This window comes from Coregonus lavaretus, assembly GCF_964263955.1.
Source record: "Coregonus lavaretus genome assembly, chromosome: 2".
NCBI lineage: Eukaryota > Metazoa > Chordata > Actinopteri > Salmoniformes > Salmonidae > Coregonus > Coregonus lavaretus.
In genome coordinates, this window is record NC_139989.1 from 61,027,398 (window position 1) to 61,054,476 (window position 27,079).

General features: G+C 43.3%; 2 protein-coding genes across 3 annotated transcripts; one reads left to right on the forward strand and one right to left on the reverse strand.

Moving 5' to 3' along the window:
* The first annotated feature begins 49 nt into the window (after positions 1-49).
* Positions 50-9,347, forward strand: LOC311102717 (E3 ubiquitin-protein ligase CHIP-like). 2 transcript variants are annotated; one of them, XM_084144089.1, is made up of 8 exons: positions 50-370; positions 1,135-1,334; positions 1,582-1,780; positions 3,037-3,202; positions 3,894-3,981; positions 4,949-5,005; positions 5,665-5,781; positions 7,017-9,347. In XM_084144089.1, exons 2-8 carry the CDS (start codon positions 1,221-1,223, stop codon positions 7,140-7,142), a joined length of 867 nt encoding a protein of 288 aa, XP_084000215.1. In that variant the 5' UTR covers positions 50-370; positions 1,135-1,220; the 3' UTR covers positions 7,143-9,347. The 2 variants fall into 2 exon arrangements, with proteins under 2 accessions (XP_084000215.1, XP_084000216.1); XM_084144090.1 differs by having other exon boundaries at positions 134-370; positions 1,139-1,334.
* Positions 9,348-9,976: 629 nt separating this feature from the next.
* On the reverse strand, positions 9,977-23,691 carry LOC311147131 (jmjC domain-containing protein 8-like; the record flags this gene model as incomplete). Its single annotated transcript, XM_084183759.1, has 9 exons — positions 9,977-10,059; positions 10,663-10,797; positions 11,261-11,328; positions 12,106-12,225; positions 12,407-12,475; positions 12,561-12,657; positions 12,759-12,807; positions 23,331-23,426; positions 23,603-23,691. The coding sequence occupies 9 exons, from the start codon at positions 23,689-23,691 to the stop codon at positions 9,979-9,981; spliced, it is 804 nt and encodes a 267-aa protein (XP_084039885.1). The 3' UTR covers positions 9,977-9,978.
* Between the last annotated feature and the right edge of the window lie 3,388 nt (positions 23,692-27,079).

Genomic DNA, 27,079 nt, shown 5'->3' on the forward strand with positions numbered 1-27,079 from the left:
GCGCGAGTTGATGACGTAATTTTAACTGAAAACACTTCCGTTTACAAATGCGTCATCATCAATGACTACCAGAAATGTATCAAAACATTATTAGCTAGGTAAATTAGCTGGCTACGCATTAGTGTATCATCCCAGCTAAAGCAATACTACATACTACACTATGCCAAATAGTATCAATTGATTATACACATGTTTGGATAGCTGTGCTTTTCGATATCGTTTGGCAGTTTGCAAGCTAGCTATATTCCAAAATATTCAACTGTCTGCGTAGGAAGAAGTAGACAGACAAGCTCTGTGAGAGGAGGCCAAAACCAGGACGAGAGCGAAGTCGTGGAGGCCGCTTGACACCTGAGGGGAGGGCATCGAAACGGTAACAGGCTAGCTAGCGTCATGCTTGTAGCTATTTGGAAGCTTGCCAGCTAGCTAGAGTTGACTATTTTCCCTGTATCTTTACTTCAGTGTAACTGTCAAATCAAACGATGTAGCTCTCTAGCCCCTGTTATTTTATCCAAACATTGTGCTAGTAGTGAACGACAAATTGGCTACAGGTTGGGAAACACTGTTTACAGTAGAGTAGACCAGCAACACACCTCAGTCACTGTTTATAGTAGTAGACCGACAACACCCCTCAATCACTGTTTCTAGTTGTAGACCGGCAACACCCCTCAATCACTGTTTATAGTAGTAGACAGGCAACACCCCTCAGTCACTGTTAATAGTAGTAGACCGGCAAAACCCCTCAATCACTGTTTATAATAGTAGACAGGCAACACCCCTCAGTCACTGTTTATAGAAGTAGACAGGCAACACCCCTCAATCACTGTTTATAGAAGTAGACAGGCAACACCCCTCAGTCACTGTTTATAGAAGTAGACAGGCAACACCCCTCAGTCACTGTTAATAGTAGTAGACAGGCAACACCCCTCAATCACTGTTTATAGTAGTAGACAGGCAACACCCCTCAATCACTGTTTATAGTAGTAGACAGGCAACACCCCTCAATCACTGTTTATAGTAGTAGACAGGCAACACCCCTCAATCACTGTTTATAGATGTAGACTGGCAACACCCCTCAAATAAACCCCCCCCCACCTAAACTATTGATGTCTTGGTACTTGTGCCCTCTCCCCCCAGCCAGCCGCAGCTCGGCCTGAGACACGGGTAGCAGTATAGGGAAGCAGAGCGGAGAGGCCGCCGCCACGGCGGGGCCGGCGGATAAAATGGCGGGCAGCCCCGAGAAGAGTGTCTCGGCGCAGGAGTGGAAGGAGCAGGGCAACCGCCTCTTCCTCAGCCGCAAGTACCAGGAGTCGGCCGCCTGCTACAGCAAAGCTATCGTAAGGACAAGGGGTCTGGAGATAGATAAAGAAAGAGAGAGAGTGTGGGTGGAACTGAGGTGTGTGTGGGCGGAACTGAGGTAGTGCACAAAATTGTAACTTTGCATGATGAGTAACCTCACCCCGAGACCTAGGAAGTCAGCTATCGCTTGTAGTGAAGAGTGTGTGTGTAAGCATGGCATACTTAGGAATGGGATAAGGGTATGAGAAAGGGGATAGAAATAGTGAATAATGTGTTTGTCTCCAGAAGCGGAACCCCTCGGTGTCTGTGTACTACACCAACCGGGCACTGTGCCACGTGAAGCTGCAGCAACACGATAAGGCCCTGGCCGACTGCAAGCAGGCGCTGGAGCTGGACCCCCAGTCAGTCAAGGCCCTCTTCTTCCTGGGCCAGTGTCACCTGGAGATGGAGAACTACGACGAGGCCATCGGTAACCTGCAGAGAGGTGGGCTGGGGGCCTAGGTGGCAATCAAGGGTCCAGACACAGAGGGTGCATCTCAATAGTCTAAATGGGCCTCCTGTCCCATAGACCTCCTGTGCTATAGATCTCCTGTGCCATAGACCTTCTGTCCCATAGTCCTCCTGTCCCGTTGTCTTCCTGTCCCATAGACCTCAGGTCTCTTGTCTTCTCTCCTTCATCTGTACTCATTTTAAAGAACTGGACAAGTGTCAAAAGGAGATGAGGAGAGGGAAGCTACTAGACTACTGAGATGAGGAGAGGAAGCTATTAGACGATTGAGATGAGGAGAGGAAGCTACTAGACTGCTGAGATGAGGAGAGGAAGCTACTAGACTACTGATGAGAGGAAGCTACTAGACTACTGAGATGAGGAGAGGAAGCTACTAGACTGCTGAGATGAGGAGAGGAAGCTACTAGACTACTGAGGAGAGGAAGCTACTAGACTGCTGAGATGAGGAGAGGAAGCTACTAGACTACTGAGATGAGGAGAGGAAGCTACTAACTACTGAGATGGAGAGGAGATGAGGAGAGGAAGCTACTAGACTACTGAGATGAGGAGAGGAAACTACTTTAGACTATTGAGATGGATAAGGAGAGGAAGCTATTAGACTATTGAGATGAGGAGAGGAAGCTACTTTAGACTATTGAGATAGATGAGGAGAGGAAGCTATTAGACTATTGAGATGAGGAGAGGAAGCTACTAGACTGCTGAGATGAGGAGAGGAAGCTACTAGACTACTGAGGAGAGGAAGCTACTAGACTACTGAGATGAGGAGAGGAAGCTACTAGACTGCTGAGATGAGGAGAGGAAGCTACTAGACTACTGAGGAGAGGAAGCTACTAGACTGCTGAGATGAGGAGAGGAAGCTACTAGACTACTGAGGAGAGGAAGCTACTAGACTGCTGAGATGAGGAGAGGAAGCTACTAGACTACTGAGATGAGGAGAGGAAGCTACTAACTACTGAGATGGAGAGGAGATGAGGAGAGGAAGCTACTAGACTACTGAGATGAGGAGAGGAAACTACATTATACTATTGAGATGAAGGAGAGGAGATGAGGAGAGGAACCTGCTTCAGACCATTGAGATGCACCCACCCCAGACACTTCCATTCAGGAGTCTAGATACACACATCAAAATATATTTCTAAGTTACTTGACAGGACATTGGATAAAGTCAGCTCTACCAGCTAATACATCATTATATCATTAATAATAATAGTTGTCCTTCATTTGGTCATCAGCATATAACCTGGCAAAAGAGCAACGGTTGAACTTTGGCGACGACATTCCCAGTGCCCTCCGGATAGCCAAGAAGAAGCGCTGGAACAGCATCGAGGAGAAGCGCATTAACCAGGAGAACGAGCTGCACGCCTATCTCACCAAACTCATCCTGGCAGAGAAGAAGAGGTGAGGGATTTTTTCTGTGCTCACCTATAGTTTGTTTCCTGCCTTGTGTTCTATATGTGTATTTACAGAACATGAATTGAAATTCAGTTTGTGAATCAGAGAATGGTTTCTCCACAACACTCAAGTTTAAATGGAACAACCATAAAAGTTGCGCAATCAATTCCCATTAGTCAGTGGGAAACCATTACATTCTCCCTGCCTTGTTTGTAGAAGGTCTCTTACCGTTGGGGGCATTAATATAATAATAATATATGCCATTTGGCAGACACTTTTAACCAAAGCAGTCATGCGAGCATATACTTTTTATGCCCGGTGGTCCCGGGAATCAAACCCACTATCCTGATGTTGCAAGCGCCATGCTCTAGATGACTGCTAATTAACTTTGTGCTTGGCGTCACCCTGAGGGAGAGTTTTTTTTGTTTTTTTATGCCCCCAACTGTAGTTGGTGTGTAAAACCAGTTAGTCCATCCATTTTATAGGCCTACAATCCATGCTATCCATTGATATTGTAATAAGCCTTGGTTGGTGGAAGTTACTGAAGTAATCCATATTATCCATTTATATTGTAATAAGCTAAGCCTTGGTTGGTTGAAGTTACTGAAGTAATCCATACTATCCATTTATATTGCAATAAGCTAAACTTTGGTTGAAGTTAGCAGAGTGATTTGGATGACTTTGGTCCTGTCCTCAGGGAACTGGATGACAGCAGAGAGGAACAAGACGGCAAGTCGGAGGAATGCAGAAGCCGACACGACCTCACTAAGTTCCAGTCCAAACATGTGAGTCCCAAACCAAGTGTACCAAGAGTAATGTACGTTGCACATCCAGCTAACGTCCACAGACGCAGGGTATAAACAAATAACAATGGGAAAGTAAGGACTAGAAATGGTTCAACAACAAAAGGGCTTTCATCAGCTAAACATATTTATAGAGTCAGAAACAAAGTCTTAATCCAACGACATGTTAACACAACCTTACTAATCAAGATCAAGTTTTTTTTCATAAGGATATGCAACAGAACAGGGGTGTTAATCACCCCAAAACTCTGAGGGGCCACAAAGTACGTGAGGATGGCTGGGGTGGTCTAAAGGGGTGTTAGGAGAATTTAGCATTTATGCTTAATTCTATGTAAAAAAAAAATAAAAAAAGTTTGCAAAGCATACCTTGAGCTGTCTATATCCTCCTGACTGGTGGTTAAAAAAAAAATGCTTCTCTGCTAAAATCGGGGTAAAAGATTGAAAGGAATATGAGTCTTATTCAGTACATTTAGTTATTGCTTGCTTTTCTAGTCTACCAACCTTGCCAGCAGGCATACCAGCTAAGATAGTTAGACAAGCTAGCTACTGTAACTTGATTGATAGCCTGAAATGGCTTCTTGGTAGCTAGTTATGAGGTTGGGAGATTGGGAACCTATCTGGGCTAGCTAAAGCCAACTTCGTAAAATTGCTAGGTGGCTAGTAGTATTACAGAGAAAAAATAAAAAATGTATTCATTTGTTTTGTGCTTTGCTTTTTTACAGGACAAATCTGAGGGGGCACGTGCCCCTGTGCCCCCTATGAGCATGACGCCTCTGCAGCAGAACATGTTTTAAACCCGTTTAAAACGTGTTTGGTCTTATTCTAGCTTATTGCATGTATGTGTGTCTTTCAGAGGGTTTGGGATAAAGTGGAAGTCACATTTTGGTTGGACCCTGTGTACAATTGACAAATAAAGTGATCTTAAATTAGGGGTCACATTTCTCTACAGGACAAGCAACTGTCAGACATGGAGGAGCTCTTCTCTCAGCTGGATGAGAAGAGGAAGGTGAGTGCTCTCTACTGCCTCCTGGTGGATACAGGATCAGGGGGAGAATCTCTTGCATTTCCTTGATTCCTCCTGTCCCCTTTCCTCGCCTCCTTCCGAAAACCCATTGGATGAGAAGGTCAGAGGTCCCTCCCCTCTAACCTTCTCATCCAATGGTTTTTGAGAAGGAGGAGAGAGAGGAATAGAGGAAATACAATTGACATACTCCCATGCTCTTTACATCTGTTTACCCCTGTCCTCTAGCCTAGCCCCTACACCCTTGGCACTCCTGCACTCTGAGTGATAGGGAGATATAAATACCAAGGTTCTTACTAGTTTCATCTTGCCTTCTGATTGGCTGGGTGAAAATGATTCCAAATTGATTCCGCCTGTCCAATCCTCTCAGATCTACCGGAGCGGCTTGTCTGCTGTGGAGTAGGGGCTAGGGGTTTGGAATTCAGCACTAGCCCATACATCATCAATGGTTTCTGTTTGGCTATCACTCTGGCCATACTAGAAACAACTCTATTCCTAAACCCTTAAAAAATCTTAACCCAAGCCCTTTGTTAATAACAAATACCGGGTTAGAATGTACAAGACACTAAAATATGTAACCACAGTAGACCTCCTGTCTAGCATGGCCATGTATTGATATTTTATAACCTCTGTTTGTTTAACAGAAGAGGGAGATCCCAGACTACCTGTGTGGAAAGATCAGCTTTGAGTTGATGAGGGAGCCCTGCATTACACCCAGTGGGATCACTTACGACCGCAAAGACATCGAGGAGCACCTACAGGTAAGGATTAGGCTCATAAAACCCAACACTAGGCAACAGCAGTGACTAGGGTCAGGTTAGAATGATGGACTCTTATGGCATCCTCGATAAGGTGGAAAACCCTCCCTACAAATCACGCGGCAGACATGCCAGAACGTCATGATTTGAAACCAAAACCTTTGCAGTGGTTTTAGTGAAGGTGGTTGATGCAAACTAGCCACTTGCGAAATGCGCTCATTAAAAATAACATCTGTGATCGCCATCTTGCTAGCTACAATTTAGCATTTTATTCAAGCGGATAAGGTGTTGATGTAGGCAGTGAAGTGGTTCCTCTATGCCAAACTGACGTTCTGTTACATACAGACATGTTAAACTGGAACGACTGTGGGAGACAACCTGGATGTCTAGAGAGACTAGGTAATGATAGGCAGGAGTACTCCAAATAGAATCTCCCAGAATACTCCTTTAAACCCACAATGGATCACTGACCATGTAAAACAATAGTTACACATAATTTCTGTGGCAATATTATTAAGTATTAAGCAGGGGTGAAGGTAAGGTCCGGTACAGCTTCCCGGCAAAATAAATAGTGGGGGTACGCCGTACCGGTAAACATGACCCTATCAAAATAATTAAAACAATGTCAAGAAAACTAGGCCATTACACCATATTACCACATGTCAGAGGCATGAAAAATGAGTGAATGGATTTGAAAAGCGCTCCAAAATGCGATGTGATTTGACGAGAACACTGACATTTTGCCAAAGCAGAGATGTGTGGCCGACACCGAGACATGCACGAACAGCAGTGTACGCATTAATTCTGGCCTAATGACAATCGCCAAATGTAATTAGACTTATGTGTTTTGTGTAACAGGTGTCACTTTCCATTCACCACTGTTTGGAGGCTGGAATTGAAATATATTGCAAGTGGATGAACGTGCGCTGGTAGCCTACTAGTAAAGGAGCCCTTTGAAGTGATTGTTTGACAATCAGATGAAAACATCATAACTGGTTGTGTTTATGCCACAATAAATTGTAATACATGTTCAAAGTTTAAGTGACAAATCTTTACGACTAGGCCCACAGAGATGCTATTGAATTAATAGGGATTTGATGTGTAATTCTATGATTAGGCCCATACATTTTTATTGGTAAGGATGTCCTGTACAGGGAAGAAATTACATCTACTTTCACCCCTGGTATTAAGGTATTGTCACCCATAGGATCCTGACTGCGTTTGTTCTTTGCTTGCAGCGAGTGGGCCATTTTGACCCGGTGACACGCAGCCCTCTGACTCAAGACCAGCTGATCCCTAACCTGGCAATGAAAGAGGTCATCGATGCTTTCATCATGGAGAATGGATGGGTGGAGGACTACTGAACGAGGGAGGGAGGGAGGGAGAGAGAGAGGGGGAGGAGGAGGAATCATTCCAAAAGAAGAACCTGACATAAAAAGACGACAACAAACCAAACAAGTATGATCTGCACTTTAAAGCTGAGACTGGGACCACACTACAGACTGATACATCTTCACTAGGACTGAGACTACACCACAGACTGATACATCTTCACTAGGACTGAGACTACACCACAGACTGATACACCTTCACTAGGACTGAGACTACACCACAGACTGAAACACCTTCACTAGGACTGATACTACACCACAGACTGATACACCTTCACTAGGACTGAGACTACACCACAGACTGATACACCTTCACTAGGACTGAGACTACACTACAGACTGATACACCTTCACTAGGACTGAGACCACACCACAGACTGCTACACCTTCACTAGGACTGCCATTAAATCTCATTTTGATCTATCCATCTCTCTCTCTGTTCCCATCTTTTGTCCCCATTTATTTTATTCTGTCTCTCAGCTGCTGATACTAGTCAGAACAAATTCAGACCCAACAATTAGGACACGCTACCAAACATTGCACCGAATCAGAGCACATCATCCAACAACAGGACCCAATCAGAATCTAGTACCCAACACCTTGGGCCAATCGCCTGAATGTTGCACTCAGAACAACCAATCATATTGTTGGTCCTCTGTAGCTCAGCTGTAGCTCAGCTGGTAGAGCACGGCGCTTGTAACGCCAAGGTAGTGGGTTCGATCCCCGGGACCACCCATACACAAAAATGTATGCACGCATGACTGTAAGTCGCTTTGGATAAAAGCGTCTGCTAAATGGCATATTATTATTATATTGCAGACTTCTAACACGGCGACCCAATCACATCCTAGACCTCGAGTCTACAAATGCAGCGATTGACCAATCAGGGCTAAATGTACTCTACTTGTGGTGATGCTCCACAACTTGTCTTCTATTTTAAATCTCCTTTTCTATGGGGAAGAGGACTGTCTGAGGCAGCTCGATGAGTGGCCTGTAGATGGGCCAATTTTAAACCCATCCTGATCTCTTACCACCACTATGCAGCACTTACCTCTATATCTTCTTGGAGGGCTGAACAGACTGTATAAACATGAGTTGTATAATATAGAAAGAAACCCTAACCCTCATCTTCTGTGTTTTGCAGAATGTAGGGCACCAATATGTGTAATCAATATGATGGAAGGGTCCGGGAAGAGCATTGGAGGCTTTGAGCAAAGGGTTGTTTTTTGACCAAGGACGTCTCCTCTAATTTTGGCTAGCTGAGTTTCCACCATTTTGTTTCCACTCATCTGGCTCATACAGATCTTTGAGCGTAAATTAATGCGGAAGTGTGTAGCAGTAGGGGTCAGGGTTGGGGTCAATTCCAGTCAATTCAAAAAGTAAACCAAATTCCAAATGTTCCTTGAAAAGGTTGGTTTAAAATTGTCGTAGGTGTGTGTTTTTGAAGGCTGTGTTTAATTGTAATGTGTCTTCTCTGGTTTACATGTCGGTGAATGTTTTCAGGTGGTGTCCTGTCTGTGCCTCAAGTGGAGCTTGAAGTAGAATATGGAAGTCAGTCATCTGATTGGCTTTGAGAAGGGCGGTATTCTCTTCAGTATAACTTACTGCTTGTGGTCTCTCTTGTTTTAGTGATTCCACACTTAGAGCCTTAGTCCAGTGGCTGCAAAGCATGGTTGGGGTCAATTACATTTTTTAATTCAGGCGATTTTAGAAAGCAAATTCATGAATTAAAATATCCTGATAAAAAATGGGTCCTTTTCATTTCGACCCCTCAACCCTGCTGCAAACAGATAATCAGTTTCCTCTCCTCATCATTGCAGAAATCATACATTCCTCTCAGCCATATGAACCTGTTTGACTTACCAACTGAAAATGATTGAATCTGAAATTAACCTGAATATTCCTACCCTCTGCTGGATGTGAGGATGGACAGTTGTTGTGTTAGTCTGTCATGTGTATCATTATTATGGGTACATGTAGGGGTGTGTTTATGTGGGATAGGGGTGGGGGGCATACTCTCCCCCTAGGCCCTGATTCCTCCTAAGAGGGGGGTGGAAACTTGGGTCCAAAGGGGTACAGTCAAGTTTCTCTGGACCCTCATTGGGACTGTGAATGTTCTTTATTTCACTGTCGTGCTGTTATGTCAAGTGTTCCAATAAAAAAAAGCTACAACTTAGAGACTGCAGTGTTTGCATTGAAAATCAAGACACAAATGGTAATCTTTTATTTTCAAGTACTTTATTATCAAATAAATGTCATATTTGAGCTGCATTTGTCCTAGTTGGCCCGGTACAATGGAACCGATGTAAAAGTCCTGGGGCTGGAAAACCAGTATGTGACTTCCAGGGAATACAGTCAATAAACTACATTCACTCCTCTCCTTTAGGTCAGTAGAAGTTCCAATAGTCTTTGACAGCTTTGTTTCTTTGTCTCTGAAGAGTGATCTACATAGTAGTTATGACGACAGAGCAGAAATAAGGAAATGCAGTTTTGGGTTGACAGGAGTGTTGTGGTGGCGTGCCGTTTCAGCCCAGTTTACATGATACTTCTGAAAGTGCGTCCTTCCTGCTCCCCATCACTAATCACTGTGCGCTGTCTGAGGGGGTTGAGAAGAGCACAAAACACATTTCCGTCGATCACTAACACATGGACTATAAAGTTGTATTGTATTCTATATGACTGGATGTGCAAAAAATCTGATTACCTCACAGAGGGAAAAAGGAATGATGCATGTTGAAAGTATTCTAACACGGCTTTTGTCCATGGGCAATGACCCTTATGACCTTCTAGTCTGTTGCAGGATCAGGGGTCAGCCCAGGAAGGTGGAGATGAAGACACTGGTGTCCAAATTGAGCGTGGCATGCCACCAGCGGTCAGGGAAATACAGCACCTATCAGCAACAACACAAAAAGCCAGTGACATCAGAATGACAAGTTATTAATACTAGTTATTATCCTCTTCCTGCTGTTGCCGTGGTAAGGCAAAAAGACAAATCTGAACGCAGCCTATCATCCCAATTCAGTGAAAACAATGGCTCAAAAGTCATGTTTACCTCAAAACGTAGTGACCCCCATGGTTGTTTTAAATGTGTTTAAAATGATATTCCATAGTTGAAATTCAAAAAAAGGCACCTACTATTCCTATATTGTTAAATGCCTCAAACGTCATTTTAGCTGATGTTAGTGACCCATGGTTGATAAATGTTTCAAATGTGTTTAACATTTCATAGTTGAAATTCCTCCAAATTATGACTCCTATGATTGTTATCCCCATTATATGTTGGAAAATGCATCAACAATGATTGTAGCTCATGTTAGTGACCCGTGTTGACAGAGGGAAGGGTGACAGTTAAAGTATTCCGGTGCTCAACCATTCTGTCTAATCTATTATGGCTGCGTTGGCACTGGCAGCCCAATTCTGACCTTTTGACCAATTATTGGCAAAAGAGCTGATCTGATTGTCAAAAGACTAATTCGTGGGGGGGGTTTCTGACCTCTCCTGGACGGATGGTGCACTCTGTGGGCTTCTCCTCCTCAGGCAGGTAAGGGTATGTGTCTTTGACCCAGGATAGGGTGGTGTAGTTGGGGTGGAAATGGGGCGCCTTCTCCGGGGGGTACAGGAACCAGCGCTGTGGGGGTTGGAGAAAAAAACGCTATCTCATACTGTTGTGTTTAACAGACGTGCATCAATTACAACAAGGTTGTGTAGCGCATTAAGGCTTACAGCATCAATTACAATAAGGTAGTGTAGCGTGTTAAGGCTAACAGCCAGCCAGGCTGACCCTGGATTCAGGCTTACACCAGCCTACCTACTGGTGCTGGACCCATGTTTAAATATGAATCAGGTGTCATTATAGACACTGGGACAGTTGTATATTCAATGCATTCATTTTGTTGGTCGTTTCCCCTCTTCACCATTATTCCCCCTTCTTCAAGGTTCTATTGTTGTTTTATTGATGTAAAGTGTGTTGTGACCCATGTGAAATGCACTTTAAATACATCTGACTTGACTTGATTGTGAGATATTCTTAGGAGACATGATCAAGCATTAGGGTGGACCATGATTTGATAGGCAGTTCATGTGTTGTTTACCTTCCTGCCATAGATGACCTCAGAGTAGCCAGGTCCATGCCAATGGAAGGGTACACCTGTTCCTGGGCCTGGTTGGGTGGGTGGATAGAAGGTACAGGAGGTAAGCTTTAACAGAGGATGACAGCCTGTTCTTCATCACAGTAACTGGCTGTATGTATCACACACTATTAAATGTCCTCCTTTCTCTTCACACAGACACACCAGTGTGCATGGGGGTTTGTTCAGCTCTCTGGCAACCTGATAGCTGCATGTGGCAGTAAATGCATCTGAGTTTAGCCTCTTGCTTCGTACTTTGGGTCCTGTACAAGTCGCCCCGCTACTGATGGTAACGTCATATTTTAATCTACCTTGAACACCACTGCAGCTGTACATCATGATTCTGATATCCAACCCTTGACCCTGGTATAGTGTAATCCAGAATATATGAATAATAATATTACACAGAGTTTACAAAACATGCAGCTCTTTCCATGACAAACTGACCAGGTGAAAGCTATGATCCCTTATTGATGTCACTTGTTAAATCCACTTCAATCAGTGTAGATGAAGGGGAGGACACAGGTTAAATAATGATTTTTTTCACCTTGAGACATGGATTGTGTATGTGTGCCATTCAGAGGGTGAATAGGCAAGACAAAATATTGAAGTCCTTTTGAACGGGGTATGGTAGTAGGTGCCAGGCGCACCGGTTTGTGTCAAGAACTGTAACGCTGCTGGGTTTTTCACACTCAACCGTTTCCGGTGTGTATCAAGAATGGTCCACCACCCAAAGGACATCCAGCCAACTTGACACAACTGTGGGAAGCTCTACTAACTGAGCCATACAGGTCCACAGATCCACTGACCTGCGATACCGAAGCTGTAGGCCCTCGTGGTGTGAGGCAGCATGTAGCGTGGTGCCTTGTAGTTCTCAAACAGAGAGCGCCACTCAGTGAAGTTGTTGTCCCCGAAGAAATACAGAGTGTCTGTCATAGAGAGACCGGGTGAGATACAGGATGTCTGGCTGTGTGTGAAATTTGTTTCTGTTAATGCTTTGACTTTTCAGCATGATCACATAGCATGTTGTATTATGTTACAGATCATGGTTTGCCTGTTGAGCTCATGTACTGTACAATGACCATGAGGTGTTCCAGACACCAAACTCACCACTGCCCAGTGTGTCTAAAGACTGAGGCCTCAGCAGCAAGTCCACAAACTCCTCAAATCGGACATCCACTAAATGATAATGAAGAGGTAAAGTAATGTACTACAAATAGAGAACACTAAATACCTTCTAGAATAACTACAGCTGTGTGTGTACCTTTCCTGTAAGAGTAGGTGTTGGCAGTGCTGAGCCTCACCATCCTCTCTCCATACTCCTGGAGCAGGCTGGACTTGGAGCACAAGAACTGGAATTTCTGAAAACAAAACAATTACGTTCACCAGAGCCCATTGCTAGACTGATATTAAAGTCTGTGACGAGTACATTTTTTAAATTGCTTTTTTGATTCACACGTACCGTATTGTATGAGAAACCTTTAAGGATGACCGGTTTGGAGTAGGCATATCTAGGAATAAAATAAGGTGTGTTACACATACTGTTGCAAACAAAGCCTTATAGAAAATAGGTGTTTCCAATGTATGGGTGCAGAACACACACATGATGTAATGATTTACAGAGACTGCAAACACACCCAGTGTCAAAGTTGCGTCAATTCAAATCTGGTATTAGGAACAAAAGAGGTCAACACGACTTCTAAGATATACTAGTTATTTTAATTAATGCAAAAACCTTCAATGGTAAATATGATGTTTCGTATATACGGGCTCTCTGAAATACCTCTCAGGGCACCCCAGAGAACTAACCCATTGTTCTGGGTTCTTGCTCAAATACTCTGACAGAGGGAGTTTCACACCTCTCTGCTGACCAATTAGAGTAGAGACTTGAGCGTGGTTTAGACTTACTCAGTCAATCCGTTGATGCATCTCTGTTACCAGGCATATGTCCATATCATAACAACCTGTCATAGTGAGAAGAGCCAGCTCCCTTAGACACCATTCCTACGTCCAAGGAAGGTCCACAGATCACAAAGAACCAGTATAGTCTAGCATTTGGAGACACAAATCCCTATCTCCCTTTACCCCCTAAAACAGCTCTTCACATCAATCACAGCTTGCCAGGTGTCACAGCCTACATTAGCCCAGTCAAGAATGCATTCTTTCTAAGTTAGTCATCCCATCAATTATAAACATAATAAATCTCTCACAATCCCCCCTTTGACACCCTCTAGGGTGTCACTCATTAAAATACAATACAAACAAAAATAATCACACTTTTATTAATAGGCCATAATGATACTAAAAAATTAAAACCCTCAGTCCATCTACACCCAACTTGCAAATTGTTACCAGTCATCAAAGAACTTCAAACCATCACACAAGGAAAGACAAACATTCACATGGTTAACTTGATTAATAAAGCATAAAACACAGGATTAATAGAACACAAAACATAAGATTATTAAAACATAAAACACCAACAGGGAAGTACATTTTGGCCCCCTTTAGACACCCTCTAGTGTCACTCCACCAAGCCTGGTAGGTCATATCCTTCATTCCTAGGTTGGAGTCCAGGATTTGGCCGTATCTCACCATCTGTTGGGAAACCACCTTCCCCATCTCCTTTTCTCACCAAACCTCAGACACAGGAAATAAGACAACATCCACAAAGAACAAGTATACCCATAGAAGCTATAACTTCACCCAGAATAGTTATAACAATAGTTTTCCATTTATCAAATATGTTATCAAACCAACCGTTTATGGTGCTATCAATACCAGAGTTCTCAGCCAGTTCGTTCGTCAGCGTAGTTACTCCCCTGAAGCTCTTTTGTCACTGACCCGTCCGGTGCTATGTTGTTTGAGGATGAAAATACAGCACATATATCCAAACAGAACACAAACTCCGCCCCGCTCAGCCAAAAGCATATCTAAAGCTATTCTATTCTGCCATGTCATTAAGCTAGTTGCCGCTGTCTGCTCAGCTAATCCCTTTATTGCATCACGAGTGTGGTTTATAAATCTTTGCTGGTTATAGTAAATATAATTCATCCAATCTACGTTTTTATTAATTGTTGACCACCAAAAAAGACTTGATTCAAACTCAACTGCGATCTGATTCCTAGCTTTGAATTCTTCTGGTACCCCTAGAGGTACTCCTATCCCATCAAAGGATCCTTTCATCAAAGGATCCCGGGAGGAGGTCCTACTTTCTATGTGACAACTCACTAGTCTCTGACACGTTTGATTATTTGCGTATGTAGGTGAATTCACAATCAGTTATCACCACACAACCATCAGATGTCAGCACGGGCCTGGTTTTGGTTCCTAAAATCCTCTGGCTGCAACAAAGAGGAGAGATTAGTCATGGTCTCTTTTAGTTGTGACATTCTCTGTGTAGGAGCAGGAGCTAAGATGCCCTACTCTGTATCCTATCTTACTAGTCCTAGAAAAACAATTAGAATCCCCTGAGACTTCAAACGTAGGCAACCTAGGTCGGAATGACTTTGTTATCGGGGGATACAGATAGTTCAAGTTACTACAAGACTCTTTCACCACATTCCCAGGTGGCTTGCATGGAGGATAAACCTGTTTTTGCGTACTTCAGACTTTCAGACAGTACCTACCCTTCAATGGGTCGCACTGCCATTTCTGGTAATTCCCTACTTTTACAATACTACACCTGTCCCTAAACTGTGTATGGAGATTTACATATCCCCCACGCTCGGTATGAGCAACTACATAATCCCAGGATGTACATTGTGACATACATATGGTGATATCCTCCCCTAAAGTCCCTAGTACTTCCCCTTTCCCTACGTCTAGCTGTCTCCTATGCCTTCGTAGACTGTGCTCAGGTATTATTTTATCAACTTGTGTTAGGTTAACTACTACTTTTGGCTGATCAGAAGGGTTTGAGTGTGTTAGGAATATGGCCCCCACAATCAGACAGCTACCTACCGTCAGGAGACCTGTGAATCCCCACCCTCGCCCTGAGAACATGTCAGACGCCAACCCATTACTTCACCTTCTACCGAACTCACACAGGGATGATCAGACAGGGTAAGGGAATCTTCGTTAAGGAGCCAACCCCCGAGCCCTAATGGTGATCGGTTCTTTCTCCTAACTCTGTGTTTGTTCATCAGGTGTGTAACTGGGTTTACCTTTTTTCAGTGTGTGACATGCACCCAGGATCTAATAGGACTTGATAGGGCCCTTCCCAACAGGCCTGCTTCCAGTTTTTCTTCTTTTAGGGACTGGACCCACACCCAGTCTCCTGGTGAGATAGAGTGGGTCACCTTCTCCTTTAGTTCACCTGTGGGTCACAAAACCTCTGACATACAGGTGTGGTTAATAAACTATCTTCACACATACATGTTGAGCTCTCAATTTCTATTGTTTTTTTTTTTTAAGTATTTTTTTATTTAATCCTATCATTATTATTTAATCCTATCACTCCCCCTTTTTGACACATGATTTGCCCATGTGTCAATATTACCACCTTTCTAAACCATCCCTTAGGTAATTTATCATCCAATTGCCATGCCTTTCATTTTTGAGATTGTCAATTGCTTCTTTATTGCTCCTCCCACTTCCTTTGTCTTTTATGGCAGCTAAATTCGACTTTTATTCAGTTCAGAATCATTTAGTAATCCAATCAATCAATCTCTTATCTTGTAAAAACACTTATGTTTAGTTCAAACTCTGTTCTACCCAGGCTCTCCCGGGCTTGACCTGAAGACTGATTGTTGGACATGACAAGTCTATTTCTAGGTCACCTAAGTCTTCTGTCTAGCAACAAAGAATAAAAATCTCTATGTTCATGATTAACCCAGTTATATCTAGTAGCCCACCAAAAAACCTCATCATCTTTAAATCACGACCAATGTCATATCCCTCTTTACTCTCTACCATTTAGATAACATCCCTGATATATGTATGAAAAGCTAAGACTGTTTGGGAAGAGAGCAACAACATAAACTGTTCTTCCTCCTCAGAGTTCCAAATGATTTTACCATGGGCTGCCATTGCCTTCCCATAGATAAGATCACTTAATTTACCCGTATGCAGTACATAATGGAGTACCCAAGTTTTACAGCAGTTTATCATTACCAAAAAGCTCATCATTTGTTTTTTGTTTAACGGTTTTGGCGCTTCAAATATAGCAGTTTTCCTGGATGAGTTTAACATTCGCCCCTCCTGTGTTATAGTGTGTCCTAGGTAAATGACCTCGCTCTGCCAAAGTTGAAGTTTCTTTTTGCTCACTTTGTGTCCCTGTTCTGCCAGGAAGGTTAACAATTGGATTGTATCCTTCTTACATCCCTCCTGAGTGGGATTAGCCAATGGAATATCATCAACATAAACTAACATTTGGCTTCCTTCCCTAGGTTCAAACTTTCCCAAATTCCTAGTTATAGCCTGGACAAAGATTGTAAGACTTTCCGAGTAGCCTTGAGGCATCCTAGCGTAAGTCCATTTCCTTCCCTGAAAAGTAAAGCCAAACCACCCCTGACTATCCGGATGAACTGGGATACTAAAGAAAGCATTAGCTAAATCTATCACTGTAAAATAGGAGTTCTCTGGTTTCAATTGGTTCAGCAATGTATGTGGATCTGGTACACATGGAACTCTGGGAATTATATTTCTATTAAACTAACTGTAAGTCCATGACCATCCTCCAGTTGGCGTTAGGTGCCGCCTTTTTAACAGGAAATACTGGAGAGTTGCATTGTGCCTCATCTCCAGGAATTATCACCCCTCCCTTAAGTAAATGCTCAAATGTAGGTGTTATCCCTTTTATTGCCTCTGGTTTCATAGGATATTGCTTTTGGTATGGTCTATTATCGGATCGAGGAATCACTTGTACTGGAGCTACCCCCTTAATTAGTCCTACATCTGCTGTCCTTGTTACCATAATTTGAACGGAATTGCTGCTAACTCAGCCTCCTGTTCCTGAGTTAAGAAAATCTCTTCCTGTCATCCGTTAAAACTTATCTCCAGATGGACACTGGGCTGGGTTTTTGCTCTCCAATTCAACTTTCTTCTATATCTCCCAGTGGAGTGGCCATACTGATCCCCATTTGGTGTATTCTGCCAGTCAGTAATGTTTTCCCCCTGTTTTATCCATTTACCTAGTGATAACCATTCCTCTGATTACTGCAGCTTATTCCATTAATTTAGGTTCAAATATCCCCCAACAAACCGTTCCATCCTACAGCATAGTAAACACCACCCATGATCTGTTGAAAATCCCCCTAAATTCAACATAACAACCCTTTATAAACATCATGCTGGGTGTGTTTTTTTTATTTTTTTATTTGAAAAACCCAATTGAAAAATAACAATCAGATATAGTTAGGCTCAACTTAATTTGGTAGCTCCCTCTTATGACCTAAATACTGCCTAACTGAGATGAGCTAATCTCTTTCTCCTAGTTATAATCTAAAGATGGTAGTACACACAAAATATGATACAGATATCCCCAGTCTTAACCCATCAATAATTGTTTGTATCAATCTAATTGCTCATAACTAATCCACAAAAACCACTCAAAATTCCTCGAGTATACAATGATTATTTAATTGATTACCCTAACTCTGCTACATGTGATCTCATCTCAAATGATCCATTATCAATTATTTGTTCAACCCTCTAGGAAAATCTGTCTCCCCTTCTATTGTTCCTGTCCCCACTGTTTCACCAATCCAGAACCCACCACAGGCTGGCGCTATTTCCCTAGCACAACAGCCAATGCATACTTGCATCCTAACCAAAATAAATTATCGTTCTAAAATTGTCCAACTATTTTGTATTTTCCCGCTAACCCATTTCAGTTCGCTATTCAATTTCTTTAACTGTTCTCTCTGATTATGCCCTAATTAATAAAACAAATACTTGCTATCGTTTATCAGCATACGCTTAATGACATTCCTACCATCTGAACTATGTCCTGTCTCTTACCTCTCCTTTCCCTCTCCTGCTCCTTCCTACATTATGGGGGAGGCGCGGGAAATGTCCCTACAATCTTCCTTCTTAGGAAATAATGTCATTCGTACTTGTAACATATTTTCATAGATCCATCTAGAATACCACTAAAGCTATCTTATGCAACTTTTAATACACGTATAAACTCTCTCTCTTACCCATTCCCTATTGAATACGTGAGTTTTTTCTATTTAACCCCAAAGTACGCTACAAATAGTCCATTCAACATTACCAAACCAACTACTCCATCGTACCCGTTCAATCAACACATCAGCCGTGGAATTTACACTCATAAATGCAGATTGTTACTCCATGCCTTGAAATGATAAATAGATTTCCACCAATAGCATATTACTGATTTCTCATTTTACCCTCTGACACAAAATGAAGTTCCCTCACTGTACTACGTTAGCTCTACCATGATAATTAGTTCAATTTAACCCTCTATTTGCTTTGTACTGTATTATACATTACGTCTAAAACAACATTACTTAGTTTATTCCACCATCACATAATCCAACAACGCCACAACCTTAAACTCATATGGGGCGGCAGGCAGCCTAGTGATCTATAGCGCCGCGCCAACAACCGAGAGGTCGCCGGTTCCAATCCCCGAGCCGACCAGGCGAAAAATCTGCCGATGTGCCCTCGAGCAAGGTACTCAACCCCAATTGCTCCCATAAATCGCTCTAGACAAGAGCGTCTGCCAAATTACCAAAAATGCAAATGTAAACATTCTCTACTCTCTCACCCATGACGCACGTCTGCGTTCGGGTGAGCAAGTTTAGTACATTCTCTCGTCAGAAACCCACATGCGTTCCCAGCCAACAAAAGCCACACTTTCGCTCTCTCCAGCCCCTCCCCTCGCAACTCTACTTCTTTCCCGTTCAGGGGGAACAGGCTTTTTGAGGAGCTGTGAGGAGCTGTTTCTCGTTTTAGCGCGTTTCCAATATTCTGCCGTTATTCAAAGTACTTCAGTCTATTTATTTAAATCAAATAATTCCCACCTAATTAGTTAAAGTTGGTGCACGTTTATTTCAGCCTTAATTATTTGAAAGCAGTATCCTTACAGTGCCACACATCAAATGGTATATTGAACGAATAAACCCAAGTGTTTTAATTAATTAACCAATGGTTGATACATCAAATTAAACGCCACACCATATCACTTCAATTTACTTATTTAAAACCAGTATTACGCTATGTCAAACATCAAATGTTATATTTCAAATATATCAGTTCAAACGTTTTAGTTCAGTCACACTCATTCATCACTTTTCATTTCATGTTTTCGATTGTCACTGACGGGTTATATGGTTTGAGTAACCACAAATCCAACATTTATTCCCAAATTATACCGTTTGAACAGCCACAAACGTCTTTTGATTCCCAATTTGTTTTCTATCAAGGTATACAGGTTTATCATTCACACTTTCATGCATACGACAACACTCGCACTGTCTAACTTTTTATAGTACCTCCTATGGGTGTCTTTTGTTAACGTTTGCACACTTTAAACTTTATTTCCTAATTGTAGTTCTCATTATTTACTGTTTTAAAATATTCTTTGTATTCACAGCCAAAAATGGTACACAGTTAAAGTAGTATACTGTCACGCCCTGGCTCGGGGGACTCTCGTATGTTGAGCCAGGGTGTTAGTTTCTATGTTTTTGTTGTGGGTCTAGGTTACTTATTTCTATGTTGGTCTGAGTGACTCCTAATCAGAGGCAACGAGTGTCAGCTGGTTGTCTCTGATTGGGAGCCATATTTAAACAGTCGGGTTTTCATTCGTGTGTGTGGGTTTTTGTTTCAAGTTGGTTTAGTTTGACCGTGAACTGTCACGTTACCGTCTTTGTTGTTTTGATCGTGTTTTCGCTCAATAAAGAGTATGTTTGCCTGCAACGCTGCGCCTTGGTCCTCATCTGTTCCTGACGATCGTGACAGAAAAACCCACCTCTACTGGACCAAGCAGCGAGTCGAGGAGCCATCGCCAGGGAAATCGCTGGCAGATCTCCGTGGCAGCTTCGACTGGGTCAAGCCCATTGAGGAGCTGAGTGACGAGGGTTGGAGACAGAGGAGCGAGAGGTGGGCGAGAACGATGGAGGCCTGGCCCACGGGGAGGAGAGACCCCCAGAAAATTTTTAGGGGGGGATTCACGACGTCGGGGCAGCAGGAGGCCGCTATGGAGCGGTCCAGCGGGGTTGCAGAGGAGGCCGCCAGGTTACGGGGGCCACTGGTAGAAGAGGGGATGGAAGGTGTAGAGGCACGGCGAGAGGTACTGGGGTGTGTTACCAGTCCGGTCCGGCCCGTTCCAGATCCCGGTGTAGGGCCAGTGGTGTGTGTCCCTAGTACGGTCCGGTCTGTTCCTGCTCCCCGCACCAAGTCTGTGGTGCGTCTCGTCAGCCCGGCTCTGCCCGTTCCTGCTCTCCGCACCAGGTCTGTGGTGCGCGTCGCCAGCCCAGTCCGGCCCATTCCTGCTCCCCGCATCAAGTCTGTGGTGCGTCTCGTCAGCCCGGCTCTGCCCGTTCCTGCTCCCCGCACCAGGTCTGTGGTGCGCGTCGCCAGCCCAGTCCGGCCCATTCCTGCTCCCCGCATCAAGTCTGTGGTGCGTCTCGTCAGCCCGGCTCTGCCCGTTCCTGCTCCCCGCACCAGGTCTGTGGTGCGCGTCGCCAGCCCAGTCCGGCCCATTCCTGCTCCCCGCACCAAGCCTGTGGTGCGTCTCGTCAGCCCGGCTCTGCCCGTTCCTGCTCTCCGCACCAGGTCTGTGGTGCGCGTCGCCAGCCCAGTCCGGCCCATTCCTGCTCCCAGCACCAAGTCTGTGGTGCGTTTCGTCAGCCCTGTCCGGCCCGCTCCTGCTCCCCACACCAAGCCAGTGGTGTGCGTCGTCAGTTCAGCACGGCCCGTGCCTGTTCCCCACACCAAGCCAGTGGTGTGCGTCGTCGGTCCGGCACGGCACGTGCCTGTTCCACTGGTGCCTGGTCCGGCGCCGGTCAGATGCGTTACGCCGGAGCTAGAGCAATCCGCTCCACCAGTGTGCAGTCCAGCTCCGGTCAGCAGGACCAGACCGGACCAGGGGTACTTTGGGGGGTTAGAGAGCGAGTGGGGATCATGCCCGGAGCCGGATCCGCCGCCTAGGCGGAGTGCCCACCCGGTCCCTCCCCTGTTGTGTTTTGTTGGCGCGGTCGGAGTCCGCGCCTTTAGGGGGGGGTACTGTCACGCCCTGGCTCGGGGGACTCTCGTATGTTGAGCCAGGGTGTTAGTTTCTATGTTTTTGTTGTGGGTCTAGGTTACTTATTTCTATGTTGGTCTGAGTGACTCCTAATCAGAGGCAACGAGTGTCAGCTGGTTGTCTCTGATTGGGAGCCATATTTAAACAGTCGGGTTTTCATTCGTGTGTGTGGGTTTTTGTTTCAAGTTGGTTTAGTTTGACCGTGAACTGTCACGTTACCGTCTTTGTTGTTTTGATCGTGTTTTCGCTCAATAAAGAGTATGTTTGCCTGCAACGCTGCGCCTTGGTCCTCATCTGTTCCTGACGATCGTGACATATACAGTTATCACACAGTAAAAATAGTACACAGTTATCGCACTCACTCACAATATACAGTCATAACCCTATCACACAGTCAAATATGTCACACAGTCATAAATGACACACCTACACTCCACACACAATCTATTTGGGCACACAGCCGCGTCTATTTTATTCAAAACACTGTGCTGAACCTAGCCGCAACCCTTAGTTACAGACCTTGCCAGTCACCAGTATTGTCTAAAATTTGCCGAACCCAGCCATATCCTTAAAGTTATGGACCTTGCCGGTGTAATTCTTCGAACCTTAGTCATACTGTCGTAGTTACGAACCTTGCCGATAGCAATTACTTAAATCAATTATTCCCTATATCTAAAATTTCCCGAACCTTAGCCGTATCCTCGTAGTTACGGACCTTGCCGGTGTAATTCTTCGAACCTTAGTCGTACTGTCGTAGTTATGAACCTTGCCGATAGCAATTACTTAAATCAATAATTCCCTATATCTCCTAACCTTAGCCGTATTGTCGCAATTACGGACCTTGCCGGTAGATGTCAGTATTGTCTCCTGAACCTAGCCGTATCTCACGGACCTTGCCGGTAGAACCAATACTCTCTGTGGTACCATGGTTTAACATCACATTTATCACAGGTTTGCATGTCACAATATTGTGCTTATCTACTCATAATAGTTTCATAATTTAGTTCACTTACATCAGACAGGTGTTTCACAAAATTAATTTGAATAAAGCCAATGTGCAGAAGTTTAGTTATTTAACAATAGGTATCTGCTTACCTTTTTAGAAGCCCGGGCACTTTGTGAAACACACGGTTCGATGAAAGAGGTGACCAAATGGGCCGGACATTACCCAGCGTAGTCCCTTCTACCAGATCACGTCGGAGTGTCACCAATTGTCAAAGTTGCGTCAATTCAAATCTGGTATTAGGAACAAAAGAGGTCAACACGACTTCTAAGATATACTAGTTATTTTAATTAATGCAAAAACCTTCAATGGTAAATATGATGTTTCGTATATACGGGCTCTCTGAAATACCTCGCAGGGCACCCCAGAGAACTAACCCATTGTTCTGGGTTCTTGCTCAAATACTCTGACAGAGGGAGTTTCCCACCTCTCTGCTGACCAATTAGAGTAGAGACTTGAGCGTGGTTTAGACTTACTCAGTCAATCCGTTGATGCATCTCTGTTACCAGGCATATGTCCATATCATAACAACCTGTCATAGTGAGAAGAGCCAGCTCCCTTAGACACCATTCCTACGTCCAAGGAAGGTCCACAGATCACAAAGAACCAGTATAGTCTAGCATTTGGAGACACAAATCCCTATTTCCCTTTACCCCCTAAAACAGCTCTTCACATCAATCACAGCTTGCCAGGTGTCACAGCCTACATTAGCCCAGTCAAGAATGCATTCTTTCTAAGTTAGTCATCCCATCAATTATAAACATAATAAATCTCTCACACCAGGCCGAACACATGAAATAGACTAACGTACGTACTGTTGGATAAACTGGCGATGTGATAACGAAGCTTTGTCCCAGATATCAATGTTGCAAGGACCCTCATCAGTCAAACTGTATTCTGAATTTGATGACCTGCATGCGGGGGAAAAAACGCTTTGTGCTGCTTTTTGGGCTACGAATACTAGTATTATTGAATTAATGTAAGAGTTAGATATTGATTAAAAGTTAAAATAAGTGGAAAACATTCAGAATAGAAGTAGTCGTAAATTTATAGATGGTCAAAGACGTAGCCTAAAATAAACACTCACCAGCCTCCGTCATTTCCCGACACCAGTGAATCTAAAGCCGATCTCCAAAACAATAGGATACGTAATTGTATTCCGAGTTTATATTCCATATGGAAATAGCTTTACAGTGCTTCGCAAATACGCCTAATGTCCGTATACATTTCTGGAGTTACGTGTTTCTTTTAGAAAGGGTTTAGATTGCTCCTGCCAGTTGTGCCAATGCCCATTGGCTAATGACTTCCTTCTTCCTGAGGTGTTGTGTTCATATGGACCAATCACATTTGACCAACGAGCTGTCTATGGAGGGATCCAGCAGAAGTACAATTTGAATTGTTTCTAACTAGATGGGATGCAGCTAATGTCAGAAGTGACTTTTCGTAGCAGGTTAGAAGAATTTACGCAGCAGATTAGGTAATTAACGTACCAGGTTAGGAGAATTAGGTTAAAGTTAGGAAAAGGGATAGGGTTAGCTGAAATGCAAAAATTCTCCCTGAAGCGACTGGAACATGCACATTTTGACATCACTTTGACATTAGCTGCATCCATTCTAGCCATTACCTTTTGTATTGCACAAATTGAATACTGCATAGGGTACATTTAATTTGTATTTTTGTTTAAAATACAACTGATGAAAGTGCACACATTTTCTCCACAACCCTTTCTAATTGTCATTCACAGACTTTGACAATATTTATTTTGGCAGAATTATATACTAAAATAGCCAGGTATAACGTTTGCTTGGTATATACTATAGTATATTTCTCTTTTTATACCACAATTCACCTTTTGATGAATAAATGTATTTACAGATTATAGATATGGATTTAATGCATTGCAATTTACGCATTGTTCCGAAATGATCTTTTATAAAAATGTCGGCATTCCATATAACATATTTTAATAAAGTTCAAAATACTGTATCAAGAAACCCATAGAAGAGGCTAGGTGGCTTTTGCTATGGGGCTTGATGGCGGGAAACGTTTGAGGCACATATAATGTACCAAGGACCAAATCATTACAGAAAAACTTTATTATACAAAGTCACCAAACAATGAAGTGGATCTGAAAACAGGCAGGATGTTTTACTATCAAATAAATGTTATTACTGTGGGGATCTATTTTCTTACAACTAGATGTGATGCCTAGCTTAGAAAGAATACATTAATGATTAAACATAATAGGTTTGTGCTGTACTGATATAGATTGTTTAACATAACAAGCTGTGATTAATGTGAGGAACCGTTAGGGGGTAGGCTGAGACAGGCTTGTGTGTCACGCCCTGGCTCTGGGGACTCTAGTATGTTGAGCCAGGGTGTGAGTTTTCATTTGTGTTGTTCTGGTTTTGTATATCTATGTTGGCCAGGGTGGCTCCCAATCAGAGACGGCTGTAGCTCGTTGTCTCTGATTGGGAGTCATACTTAGGTAGCCGTTAGGCATTCATTTGGTGGGATCTTCTGTCACGATCGTCGAACAGAGATGAGGACCAAGGCGCAGCGTTGCAGGCAAACATACTCTTTATTAGAGACACGATCAAAACCAACAAAACGAAAACGTGACAGTACACGGTCTAACACAACAGACTAGAAACTCAGTCCGGCGGAGCGGAATTATGACGTAGGGGACAGGGAGCTGTTAGCCGTGGTACAGGCCCTAAAGGTGTGGAGGCATTGGCTTGAGGGGGCTCAACACCCTTTCCTCATTTTGACGGACCACCGTAACCTGGAATACATCCGGGCAGCTAGGAGACTGAATCCTCGCCAGGCCCGCTGGACTATGTTTCTAGTCTGTTGTGTTAGACCGTGTACTGTCACGTTTTCGTTTTGTTGGTTTTGATCGTGTCTCTAATAAAGAGTATGTTTGCCTGCAACGCTGCGCCTTGGTCCTCATCTCTGTTCGACGATCGTGACATTGTGACTCACACACACAGCCTCTTTGTTAAACCGCTCAAGGACATGTGTTCTGCTACAAAGAAGGACAAACTATGTCTGAGGTTGCTGACTCGAGACAAGTTGTAAAGATAACAACTAATGCCCGGTAACAGTGAAGCGCCAAGGGGCTGGGACCAGCCTGAGCGCCAACGATAGGTTGGGTAAGTTTAAACCACACCCAGCCTCTACTCTGACAGGCCCAGCAGGGAGCGGGAACTATCTCTGTCAGAGTATTTAAAGAAGAACTTATAACAATAGCTCAGTTCTCTGACTGCCCTGCGTGGTTTTTCAGTGGGCCCGTATATATGAACATCATATTTACCATTCAAGTGTTTGCATTAATTAAAATACTAGTCTATTTTAGAAGACGTGTATTGACCTCTTTTTGTTCCTATACCAGATTTGAATTGACGCAACTTAACAATTGGTGACCGCCGACGTGATCTGGTAGAGGGACTTCGCTGGGTATTGTCCGGCCGATTGGACATCGCTGTCGTTGGACGGTTTGTTTCACAAAGAGTCCGGACAACTAAAAACAGGTAAGCAGACACCTATTGTTATATAACTAAAGTTCTGCACATTGGCTTTATCCAAATTAATTTTGTGAAACACTTGTTTGATGTAAGTGAACTAAATTATGAATTATTATACGAATTATTATGAGTAGATAAGCACCATATTGTGACATGCAAACCTGTGGTGAATGTGATGTTAAACCATGGTACCATAGAGTATTGTTCTACCGGCAAGGTCCGTAACTACGAGGGTATGGGTAGGTTCGGGGAAAATACTGAAATCTATCGGCAAGGTCCGTAACTACGAGGGTACGGCTAGGTTCGAAGATACAGGGAATAATTGAATTAGTAATTGCTATCGGCAAGGTCCGTAACTACGAGGGTACGGCTAGGTTCGAAGAATTACACCGGCAAGGTCCGTAACTACGAGGGTACGGCTAGGTTCGGGAAATTTTAGATAAATACTAGCGACTGGCAAGGTCCGTAACTACGAGGGTACGGCTAGGTTCAGCGGAGTATTTTTTAGATAGGGAGGAGGATAGTAGGCGAGGTTGAATTTGACAATATAAAGGCAAAGATAATGAATAGTCAATATAACTAAATTGAAATGTATTGAACTGATATAATTAAACTGTAACGTTGGTGTTTGAAATAACATAATACTGGTTTTAAAGAAGAAATTAAGTTGAAATTTGATGTATTATTCAACTTAACGTTGGATGTTCAACACAACATGATATTGGCTTGATGTGATTAAGTTCCCAAATATAAATGTTTTATGTTTGACGCCACATTAATTTAATGTTTGATGTTTGACCCTGCAAAATACTGGTTAAATAATTAGACTGAAATAATTTGGTTTATCGTTGAAATATAAATATGCACCGACTTTAACTAATTAGGTGGGAATAATTTGATTTAAATAAATAGACTAACGTACTTGAAATAACGGACGAATATTACGTTAAAACGAAAAACGGACAAAACCTGTTCGGAGTGGAAACAGGAGGGAGAACCGCGTAGGGGTAAATTTAAAGAAGCAGTGAGAGAGAGAG

What these genes read in the sequence shown, in the direction of transcription:
- LOC311102717 (XM_084144089.1), top strand. Translation starts at nt 1,221, where the DNA reads ATGGCGGGCAGCCCCGAGAAGAGTGTCTCGGCGCAGGAGTGGAAGGAG. An exon ending in CATCGGTAACCTGCAGAGAG is followed by an intron (nt 1,781 to 3,036) that starts GTGGGCTGGGGG and finishes TTTGGTCATCAG; the next exon opens with CATATAACCTGGCAAAAGAG. An exon ending in AGCTGGATGAGAAGAGGAAG is followed by an intron (nt 5,006 to 5,664) that starts GTGAGTGCTCTC and finishes TTTGTTTAACAG; the next exon opens with AAGAGGGAGATCCCAGACTA.